The sequence below is a fragment of the Lontra canadensis genome, unplaced genomic scaffold (genome assembly GCF_010015895.1).
Source record: "Lontra canadensis isolate GAN:19392208 unplaced genomic scaffold, GSC_riverotter_1.0 scaffold24, whole genome shotgun sequence".
Taxonomy (NCBI): Eukaryota; Metazoa; Chordata; class Mammalia; order Carnivora; family Mustelidae; genus Lontra; species Lontra canadensis.
In genome coordinates this window covers 7,744,639-7,756,915 of record NW_022631018.1, presented here as the reverse complement: position 1 = coordinate 7,756,915, position 12,277 = coordinate 7,744,639, and the positions used below count along the sequence as shown (strand labels likewise).

Below are 12,277 nucleotides of genomic sequence, written 5' to 3'. Positions count from 1 at the left end.
CTTTTTAGAGGACCATGTAAGAGAATATGTGACATCATATATGTCATCAAGAGGAGGGAATATATGACATCAGATATGACATATATGATATCATATATGACACAGAATATGTGACATCATATATGACATCAGGGGGAGGGAGAGATTTCTTTAATGTGTTATACAAAGCAAAACCATAAAGAGAAAGATCAATAATTCGACTTCAATAAATTCAGAATTTCTGTTCATTAATACACCATAAAAAAAAGTAAAACAACAAAATAAAAGAAGATATTTGCAACATAGGACTGGCAAAGGAGTAGAATAAGAATATGCAAGCAACTGCTATGAATCAAAATAAAATGACAGACACATTTTTAAAAATGGGCAAAAGAGCAGATAATTCACAAATGAGGAAGTCCAAATTATCAATAAACATCTGAACAGGTGTTCAACTTTTTTAGTAATTAGAGCATTAAAACCATAAAGAAATACTATTTGATACCTCTGTTCATTTCTTAGGGCTGCTGTAACAAATTACTACAAAATTTGATAGCTTAAAAAATGTGTTATTCTCTCACTTCTGGAGGCCAGAAGTACGACAGCAGGTGTTGGCAGTGCTGTGTACCGTCTGAAGGTTCCAGGAGACAGTTCTTCCTTTTTTGAGCTTCTGATCTCATCATGAGATCCTTCCACTGTTTTTAAAAAGATTTTATTTATCTCAGAGAGAGAGAGAGAGAGTACGTGTACACATAAGCATGTGAGCAGGAGGTGGCAGGGGCTCCAGAGGGAGAATTCCCAAGCAGACTCGGAGCTAAACATAGATCCCCCAAGGGATCATGACCTGAACCTAAATCAAGAGTCAGATGCCCCCCCGGCCGGCCTCATTATGAGATCCTTAATTATATCTGCAAGGACCTCTTTTCAAAATAAGATTACATTCACAGGTTCTTGGGGGGTAAGACAGGAACATATCTTTTTGAGGGCCATCATTCAGCGCTTTCACAATACCCATCAAACTTGTTGGTATGTAGGTAGAACAAGGAACTGCTGATATATTAATTGTTAAACGTAGTTTGAAAAACAGGTTGAAAAAAGAGGCATTAAAAATAATTGAGTGCCACATGGGTGGTTCAGTTGGTTGAGCCTCCTGCTCTTGGTTTTGGGTTGGGTCATGATCTCAGGATTGTAAGATGGAGCTGTACATCAGGCTCCGCACCAGCTGTGGAGCCTGCTTAAGAATCTCTGCCCCTCCCCGCTCTCATGCTCGTGTTCACTCTCAAAATAAGTAAATAAAAATAAGAAGTAAAAACAATCAGTAAAAGAATAGAAGTGAGGTACACATATCCTACAGTTCTGTGGTTCCAATCCCAGAAATGAATCCTAGAGCAGTGCTTCTTAAAGTATGGCCCATGAAAGTCTGGGGAGGTCTCTGAAATCCTTTCAGAGGATCTGGGAGGTCAGTACTATTTTGATAATAATACTGACATGTTTGCCTTTTTCACTATGTTGCCATTACACCGATGTAGCAAATACAATAGCGAGATTGCTGATGCCTTAGCGAGAATCAAGGCAGTGGCGCCAAGCGGTGGTGGTAATCATTGTATTCTTCTCCACTTTGCACTACGGATAACGTGCCAGTTTTACAGAAGGAGGTCCTTAAATAAGCATTTACAAATACTAATTTTGTTGAATCTCAACCTTTGAGTATATATCTTTGTAATATTTTGTGTGACGGAATAGGAAATACTCATAAAGCACTTGCCTGTGCCAAAGGACAGTGGTTGCCTTGAAGAAAAGCACTTAATACAGTGATTTGAGTCGAAAGTTGAATTAGCCATTTTTTTCATGGAGTACCCTTTATTCTTAAATAACTAAAAGCCATGGCTACTTAGGTATTTGGCAAACAATTTCTCAGAAATAAATGAAGTAACTCTGACTCTTCAAGAAAGGAGCACAAGTGACAGTATTTACTGCAAGTGATAAAATTTAAGATTTCAAGTGAAAGTTTAGGATTTTGGAAATGCTTTTTTCCCCATTGTGAACTGGACCTCTTTCCAATACTTAAAAGATGTTCCTCATATGATGGGTGATGATACTAATTAGAATCATCTTCTTGGTGGGGGGAGAAAACCACTCTTCTAATTAATTCACAAACGAGAACATTACAAAAGGTGACTTAAGGAGGCACACAGATATCTGCCCCGCCCCAAACTCTGACTGTCTCAGTGAACTTCTGTATAGTAAGAACACCCTTTTTCATTCCAGTTCTGAAGAAAACTGTGTTTAATGATGAAGGAGAGATTTAACTGGTGTTTTACACTTTATATATCCACTATTAATCATATTTTTATGTTAAATTAACTTGGTCATGAGAGATGATGTTCCGTATCTTCAGTCTGAACTTCTCGATTAGGTTAATCCATTTGCACATCTGCGCTGCTGCAGTTCCTTGCTGAAACCTGCACAAAGCGCAGGGTCTCCCTGGTTGTGGTCACGCTCCAGAAACTGTTTCTCTCCTAGTGGCATGGGCCACACTGCGGCTGCTGGTATGCTGGCTGGGTTCTCTGAGGCTCCTGGTAAGAGATGCAGGCCTTGGAGGCTCAACATTGCTTCCTCCACCGAAGCCCGCAGTGATGGCGTGACCTATCGTGTGCCCGACAGCAGAGCCCACAGCCACGCCAGCTGCAGCGGTTGCCATCTGGGCCATGAGACCTGGCTGCTGGGGTGGAGCAGCAGATGGTGGAGCCACTGCCAGCGGCTGAGCTGCTGGTGCAGGTCTAGGCACAGCTCCCATCTGAGGTGTCCAGTTGGCCAGAGGAGCCATGTGGGAGATGTGGCTCCGGCTTCCATGCTCATGGTTAGTGGTGGAGCAGCTCGGCGTCTACAAGTCTGAGTTTTTGCCAGAATCCTCTTCATGACTCAGTGAAGCAGTGTTTTACAGATGCCCAGAGATGATATAGAAAATCATACATGAGTCAAAAAATCCATTGAAAGTAGAAAGTTGACCAAAAGATTGTAATATAGCAAATCACAAAGTTTACTGATAGGACTTCAGATTCCACGTTCTAACATGTAAGAAAGTACCAAGTGTCAAGTCTCGGTGTAACATCAAGAAAGAATCCCCACAATTATCTGTAAAGACTATTGGAATACTCTTTCCTTTCTAATTACATGTATTCTTTGTGAGGCCAGATTTTCTGCATATGCTTTTACCAAAACAACATATAGCCCCAGATTGCAGACAGAAGCAGATACGAGAATCCAACTGTCTTCTGTTAGGCCAGACATTAAAGATACTTTTAAAAATTTAAAGCAATTCCCTCTCCTTTCAACTAAGCCCTTCTCTCAGTTTGCGTCAGCCCAAATTCTTAGACTAACAGACTTTATACTAATGTGATTCATTAAGTGATGGGATTGAAAACTATAAGTGCAGCAAGTGGAATTATGCAAAAGCAAATTAAAATATAACAGTTGAACATTTCTTTTGACCAAGATTGTGGACTTTTTCTTCTTTTTACTCTCTCTGTAGAAATAACAAGTGAAGCAGAATCTCCACTACCTTCCTACTCTCACCGACACAGTGAAAGCTCTATTCCAGAAGAGCTGGGCAGCGCCACTGTGGGCTATCTTCCGTCTGAGTCTGTAGTTCAGGAGCAGCCAGGGAGCCCAGATCATAGTGTACTTACTGAAGAAATGGTTTTTTCACAGGAACTGGAATCTTCTACCTCTCCTAGTAAACATGTAAGTTAATATATATTTATTCCTTACAACTTACGCAATTCATGATAGTGTTGACTATCGCCCATACCTGTAACATACCGTATATGACATTTGAACAGGAGTAAAGATTTTCATTGAATTCTAAAGATTTATAAATACATGAATCTTAGTTTTAGTGGGAGTTATAAAATTATATATTATTAAGTCTATTGATATTGAGGGGATAGGAACTTCTAAAAAATCTTATTAAGATTTTTATTTATTTATTTATTTGAGAGAGGGAGAGAAGAGAGCACAAGCGCTGGGTTCCTGCAGAGGGAGAGGGAGAAGTAGGCTCCATGCTGAGCAGGGAGCCCTATGCGGGTCTGCATTCCAGGACCCCAGGATCATGAACTGAGCCAAAGGCAGACGTTTAACCAACTGAGCCACCGAAGCACCCCAGGAACTTCTAAAATCTTTGAAAGATAATTTAAGGTTGGAGCACCTGGCTGGCTCAGCAGTAGGACATGTGACTCTTGATCTTGGAGTCAGGAATTCAAGCCCCACATAGGGTATAGAGATTACTTAAATAAATAAAACTTAAAAAAAAATAATAATTTATGTTTAATTTAAGTTTAAAGATAATATATTGGAATGACACAAGTTCTTATTAAAATCTATTCTGTCATATAATAGAAACAATAAGATCTTAAACCATACCATTGTGCCTATCTGTAATTTAGTTAATAACTGCCCTTATAAATCGGAATAAAAGTAGTGGTTTCATCTCTTTAAAGCAGATCTGAAATGGTTATTGACTCCAAATTAGAGTAATAGTCACTATTAGAATAAGGTTTTCTACATTGTCCTTAATTCTGTACTTCATTAAAAAAATCTATCTGATAAAAATTTAAGCTAGAAACTTAAGTGTTTTTCTTTTTTTTAAGTGTTTTTGTTTTTAAATTTGATTTTATAAAGTACATAAAGGAATTAACATGTTATTAAATATTATGTGAAAAACTTTGTTAAGGTCTCTCTATGTCTAAAAAAAGGAATACACTTGGGCGCCTGGGTGGCTCAGTGGGTTAAGCCGCTGCCTTCGGCTCAGGTCATGATCTCGGGGTCCTGGGATCGAGTCCCGCATCGGGCTCTCTGCTCAGCAGGGAGCCTGCTTCCCTTCCTCTCTCTCTGCCTGCCTCTCTGCCTACTTGTGATCTCTCTCTGTCAAATAAATAAATAAAATCTTTTAAAAAAAAAAAAAAATAAAAATAAAAAAAGGAATACACTTACATGCAGAATGGAATATCCTTTGGTAGAACCTTCAGTTTATTGTGGATATGAAGAATGAATTGCATTTTCCCATTAAAAAATCAGTCAGATTCATGTGTATTATGCACCTGTAAGATTTGAGAGAAAACCATTTTTTTTAAACGACGATCTAACGAAGAAGCTGTTTTCGTGCTATGTTGCAAAATATTCCAGTGTCTTGGGCACATACCTGAAAACAGATTTTAGATTATAAAAGGCTTCTAATTAAATTATGTTAGCAAATTCTTAGTTCTGTGAAAATAGGCTTATGTATATAATTGTAGCGTGGAATTCACAACAAAGTATGTTTTTTACACAATCTTATTATTACTTCCTGTGTATTGATTAGATCCTACCTAGCATTGTTATTAAGATTCAGAATAACCATCGCCTGATCAAGCTCTAAAAATTAGTTTTTTCCTCTCAAGAAAATATGTCAAAGAATTAAAACTAGCATGTCTTCAAGTGGTTTTTATAATAAAAACTAATATTTGTTGATTGCTACTTACCAGGTGTCAACTAATATGCTAAATGCCTTATGTGGATTATCCTCACAATTCTGTAGATACTGTGTTAAGCCCCACTCCAAAGCTCAGCAGGGTAGGAAACTTGCCCAGATTCACAGAAATAAGAAGTGGTGATAGCTAGATGGCAAAGTCGGCATTCTCACTTCCACCTGATGTCAGGATACAAATTACATCCTTTGTAATACGCTCTGCGGACAGTCTTGTGCTCTCTTTTCTTCTCTTCTTTCCCCTCTTTTTTCCTTCTTTCCACAAAACTAGTACATATTTAGTATTTTTAAAGTTTTTTTTCAGTTTTATTGAGATATAATTGATACACAGCACTGTATAAGTTTAAGGTGTACAGCATAATGGGTTGACATGCATATATTGTGAAATGATTATTACAATAAGTTTAGTTAATATCCCTTACTTTAAATAGTAACCAAAAAAAATAAAAAATGTCTTTTTCCTTATAAAGAGAATGTTTAAGCTCCTGTCTTCGCAATTTTTACATGTACTGTACAGCGACATTCATTAGTCATCACAGCGTTCATTGCATCCCTAGGACTTATGTATCTTATAACTAGAAGTTTGTACCTTTTCCCACCTTCTTCCAATTGCCCCCACCTCGGATAACCACAAATCTGATCTCTTCTGTGAGTTTGGTTTTTTGTTTTTGTTTTTGTTTGTTTTTAAGATTCTACATTTAAGTGAGATCATATAGTATTTGTCTTTTTCTGTCTGATTTATTTCTCCTAGCACAGTGCCCTCAAGGTCCATCCATGTTGCAAATGGCAGGATTTCCTTCCTTCTTTATGGCTGAATAGTATTCCTCTGTGTGTGTGTCTGTCTGTGTTTGTGTATGTGTCTGTGTGTGCATGCACATGTATATGTACACATTTTCTTTATCCATTATCTGTCAATGGAGAACTACCACATGATCCAGCAGCTCCACTTCTGGGAGTACATCTGAAGGAAATTAAAATACTATGCTGAAAAAATACCTGTACCATATTTAGAATTTTTTTAATTAAAAAAAAGATAAATATCACTTAAACAGTAGCCACTCCTACTTTATTATAAACATTTTTTAAAAGCATACTTTTTTATATAGCTTTTTTCTGTGACTTTAAAAAACGTTGAGGTCTTATCCTTTGTATAATTTGTAAACTGTTTTTACTTTTTATCGTCACAGAGTTACTTAAAACTCTTTGTAAATATTATCTTTAACTGCTTGGCTTCTCGAATGTTAAATAGATTTTACAAATGTCTCACAAAACAGTTCACACTTGGTTTTCTGTTTGAACAGTCACCTCCCAAAAGCTGCACATCTGTGTCAAAGCAGGAGTCTAGCAAAGGAAGTCATAGGACTGGAGGACAGTATCGTCTACCTGTCAAGTCCCATCAACACTGTTACAGTTGGTCAGATGAGTCATTATCTATGACACAGTCAGGTAAGACTAATAACAAGGAATTAGTTTTATTCGTATTATATTTGAATTCCTCTTTAATAAGCTTTATCCATCTGTTAATAATGTTATCTTTTGTTGCATTTGTAAAGGCTTTTTGCTTGCCAAGATTAAATCACATAATTTCATTGTTTTTCATTGATAATTAATTATTTCCCTTACTATACAAAATACGACAAACTGTTACATTCTTGGGTTGCTAGCGGGCAGTCTTTTATTCATCAGACATTTGTTGAAATTTTTTTCCATGTGCCAGATACTGCTTATGTGTTCCCATAGTGCTCTGTGCTTCAACTTGTTATACCAGACAGTATATAAATTATAACCAGACTTTACCCAGCAGGTCTCCCTTACTAGCATATAAACTCCTAAAAAGGCAAGTCTATATCTTTTTAAAAGTTATGGCACTAGAACCTAGCAGGTACTTTGCATTGCAAATAGGTATTTATTAAATGTTTCTTGAATGAATTAACGATGACCATGAGGAGAGATAGGAAGGTAGTGCAGGATAGTGTAAGTTTCAAAGGAGGAAATGTAGAAAATAGACTGCAAATGGCGGTAGGGAACATTGTCTGTTTTCCTGTAACCTCTCTGCTCGTATAAAACTCTGTGGTATTAGATGATGAAAGAATGAACAGCCTCTATTCTGTAAGACTTCAGTCTTTAAGATTTGATCTTGGGAAACATATCTATTTAGGCAGTGCTCAGTTTATGTAGGGTTCCAAGGATGATTGCTACTGTGTTGAGTGTATGCCTTTTGAGCTCATTTTTAGTTTGCATTTGAGAGTAGACACTTAATAGAAAAAAAGTGAAATATATTATTCTTATTTTGGTCTTTGATCCTTTTCTATACCCCCAGTTTTCAGTGTTTCAAACAATAGTAAATCATGGGATTTTCCATCACCCATATTTATAAACCACTCTTTTTCTTTGAATAACTGCATAATATTTCAAAGAGTAGATATACCATAACATATTTAACCATTTCCCTAGTGATGATCATTTAGAGTTTCTCAAAATTGCCAATATTCTAATGAACATCTTCATGTATATTTTCTTGTTGTGTATTTCAGTAAGAATAAATTCTTAGAAATGGAATTACTAGGTCAACCCAGTCGAAGAATGTTGTCTACTATATTTATTTGTTGAAAATTATTATATTATACATTTGCTTTCACATACTCTGGTGAAAATTTACAGCCAGTGGAGTAACATGTCAGTAGACATAAACTTTATACTTGGAAGCGTGGATTCTTATCTTGGCTGTATTACTCACTGGTGACTTTCTCCAAGTTTCCTTCCCATATTGGATAATCTTTTCCATTTGTTCCATAGAATAAGAGCATAACCATCCTTGCATGAGTTACAGGGCAAGGATTAGTGATAATGTTAATAAGACACTTTTATTACTAAAACATAACTCAAGTAAGAATAGGTTTAGAGAAATAGCTCTGAGATTTTTTAACTATGGATGTCATCTACCTGTTACTGATGACATCATTATTTGCATTTTTTGTGGTCAGTCTTAATGTAGTGGAGTTATGTAATGCCTTTCTCACCTACGTGAAGGAGAGTTTGTCACAAGCCAAATTAATGCAGGCCACATAATTTTTCAATTAGATTATTCTCTCCATCTTGATGTGTTCAAACAAATTGAAGTGTCATTTACCTGTCCCCTCCCCTCTCCCGCACTACCCAAAAAATCCCTGTAGGAGAGAATTCCGTAAAGGCAATAAATTCATGTAGAGATTCTCTTAGATGTTACTAATGGTAAGTACTATGCAGTAATACTATATTTGGGCAGATACAGAATATAGTCCCATTCACTCTCATAGACTTTTATTTAATTTCTACCCTTCATTTGTATACTTTTGGTTTCTTTAGTACTTAAAATTAGAAACATTTTCCAAGGTCTTTCATCTAAAAACTCCCAAGTTTTTCATCATCCATTGTTAAATCTTCACAACCATAGGTGATAAATGTTTTTATTAGAATAATCACTGCTGGCATATGCAATTTTTAAAATACAGTAAAATAATCATTTTGGGAGGGGGGCAAAGTTGAAACTAAGTCTGTGGAAGTATAATGGTCCTGTATACAGTTTTATCAAAGTAATGTCTCAAGTTTCAGAAGCACATAAAAGCTTATCAAGCTAAAAGAAGCACAGTTTTAGAAGATGAAAAGGTTTGGGTTTATACCTCATTTTAGAAAGATTTTAATTTTTAGGTCAGCCTGCAGTCCTACTCCCAGTTGTTATACTAGAATCATCAGTTGAATCTCTACAAAGCCTGCCGCTAAGTGTTCAGAACCTTTTAAGCCTGAAACCAATTGATTATTTTTTTCAGAAATTAAAAAAAAAGAAAGGGAGATAGTTGCTCTCTCCCCACCACCACCATTTTTAGGTTTCAGACCAAAAAATAGATTACCTAAAATACAGCTACATAAAATGTTGGTCTTAGGTGAATATGGATCCTACCACCATTTATTGAGCTTTTGTGGTAGTTGAGGTGCTGTGTGTTTTATTCATCTTATTTAATTTGCACATCAATTCTTGAAATCGGTAGGGGGCAGACACCTTACTGATGACCAGTAGTAGATCCAGAGTTGAAAATGGCCTTTATTATTACGTTATTTTGTGAGTGTTAATCAGTAAATAGTAAGCCTTGCCCATGCTTCAGGCTCAGTATGATGCCACCACTGGTATAAGATGGGTGTGACTTTTCCTGAGGTACCTTAAGTCAATGGCAGAGAAGTGACAGGAACTTAGATTTCATTATCTCTAATCCAGATATTGGATCGTACTATCAAAAAAGACTATAATCCTGTTGCATTTAAGTAAATTCTATAATTAGTTCTTATGCAATTTAATGTGAAGAACCTGAGAAACACCTGGTTATTTATGGTCTAATGTTGTAGTGTACATCTGAGTCTTCAGGCCTATATACAATAGTATTTATGTTGCTATTAAATGTCTCGCTCAGCATTAATGTGTGGAACTGATACCATTGCGTGAGTTTAGGAGGAAGTGTGAGGAATAGTCATTTGTATTTCTATGTAATTTCCATATGTAGTGAAATAAGCAGCATATTTGTTTAATTATTTAAATTTTTGGTGGGCAGTAAATCAAGGTTTACTGAACGATAGCAAAGTAATGGTACAAAGCTGCTGAGGAGGGAGGGGACCCAAGAAGGTTTCCCTAAGCAGCAGCTTTAAATGATACTATTTTCATAGCATGTGTGTGGCACTTATAATGAAATGTCTTTTTCATGATTTTGCTATGACTGGGCATCTACTTTGTGTGTATAGGGAACTATTGGGAAGAAAATAAAATGTAACTAGCTTCATTTCATTTATTTTAAATATTTTAAGAGCTTCTAAAGAAAGATTACAGCAGAGTATATTTCTTTTTAATTTCTCTGTTCCCTTTTATGTGGCATTAAGACATCATCTGATGATTCATAGTCAGTTTAAAATGACAAAATTTCAGGGCACCTGGGTGGCTCAGTTGGTTAAGCCTCCGACTCTTGGTTTTGGCTCTGAGCATGGTCTCAGGGTCATGAGATCGAGCCCTACGATTAAGCTCTGCACTCAGTGGGGAGTCTGCTTGGGAATTCTCTCTCCCCCTCTCCTTCTGCCCTCCCCCTGCTCGCATACACACTCTCTTCCTAAAATAAATCTTTAAAAAAAATAAAATGACAGAATTTCAGGGTGTCTGGGTGGCTCAGTTACTTAAGTATCTGCCTCTTGATCTCAGCTCAGGTCTTAATCTTACGGTTGTGAGTGCAGGTCGCACATTGGGGTTCATGCTGGGAGTGGAGCCTACTTTAAAAACAACAAAAGACAAAATCATTTTGATTTTAATATGACTTAAAAACTGTTAACAACTAAGGGGAAAGACAGATAAATATGATTATCTTGTCATCAGGAAATAGTTCCTTAAAAAAATGTCCAAATTTTATTAACCTAAAAAGTTTTCAACTTCTAGTTGCTTATCTCACCAAGATGGGGTACCTTGAGATTTATTTGCAATTTCAAATAGTATAATTAGAAAGTGAAAAAAATAGGTGGAAACCTCCCCCTCCACCCCACCCCTCCCGCCCAATAGAGATTTAGGGGAAAGGAGAGGAAATGTAAATCACTAATAAATTTTTTTCAAAAGCTCAAATTCCTTAATTTTAAATGTTAGATTGACTTTATTCAAGTTTAATATCACATTGCAGCTTTTCATGAATAATATAATTAATAGTTATTGAATTAACTCTCCTTTCTTTAAAGATTTATTTATTCATTTGAGAGCAAAAGAGAGGGAGCAGGGGGACCAGGGGCAGAGGGGGAGAGAGAGAATCTCACGCAGGCTCCCTGCATGTGGAACCTGATGTGGGGTTCAGTACCAGGACCCTGAGATCGTGACCTGAGCCAAAAGCAAGAGTCAGACACTTAAATGACTGAGCCATGCAGGTGCCCCGAATTAACTATTCTTAAGTTAAAACTAAATAAGAGATTTTGTATCTCTTTCAGAAACAACATCCGACCAAAGTGACATTGAGGGTAGGATCAGAGCCCTAAAGGATGAGCTGCGGAAAAGGAAATCAGTTGTGGACCAGCTAAAGAAGGAACAGAGAAAAAGGCAGAAGGAAAGATTGAAAGCCCAAGAAGCCAGTCTGATCAAACAGTTAGAGGTGAGACACAGGAGGAAGGGGGTTCGATATCAAGGCTAATGTGTATGTGAAGTCTGTTTTTAATGTTGTTAATAAAGTCATGGGTTAGAATTTTTCAGTATTAGTTTGGTGCCACATTTTAACCTCTTTCTAAAAAATCTGCGACAATCTAAAACATTAAATGTTAAAATAATATTATATCAATTATTAAGTAAATATTAAAATCAAGTGTTAAAGGTTTTTTTTCTAAATAGACCTGTGAAAGATTGATATCCATGCACTCTGAAGCAGAGAATCATCAGGTAAGTAAGGAGGGCACGTGTTGCATGGAGCACTGGGTATGGTGCATAAACAATGAATCTTAGAACACTGAAAAAAAAATTACAAAAAAAATCAGTAATTGTTACTGCCTTTTTAAAAACAACTTGTTTTTTAAGCAGAGTGATATTTCATGCCACACGGTTTATTAATGCGACTCTTTGTACTATTTGAATGGCTCCAAAATGAAAATTCTAAACTTGACTCTTCTCCTAAGCTCTAGCAGCCTTCCCTGATTCTGCCCCAGGCTGGAAACCTGGTTTTCATAGCTTCCTTACTCTATTTTGTCCTATCCATTCAGTCACCCATTGATTCTTTTCTTTATAAATCTTCTTGC

At 36.5% G+C, this 12,277-nt stretch overlaps 1 protein-coding gene and 1 pseudogene across 5 annotated transcripts in view; one reads left to right on the top strand and one right to left on the bottom strand.

Annotated features, from left to right (window-relative positions):
* Positions 1–12,277, top strand: part of CEP350 (centrosomal protein 350) — a 151,024-nt gene that overhangs the window by 112,798 nt on the left and 25,949 nt on the right. For all 5 annotated transcript variants that reach the window (XM_032862723.1, XM_032862726.1, XM_032862724.1 and 2 more), the window contains 3 exons: positions 3,512–3,723; positions 6,805–6,949; positions 11,483–11,643. In XM_032862723.1, coding sequence (XP_032718614.1) covers positions 3,512–3,723; positions 6,805–6,949; positions 11,483–11,643 — 518 coding nt within the window. The remainder of the gene's footprint in view (positions 1–3,511; positions 3,724–6,804; positions 6,950–11,482; positions 11,644–12,277) is intronic.
* On the bottom strand, positions 2,225–2,970 carry LOC116870635 (annotated as a pseudogene).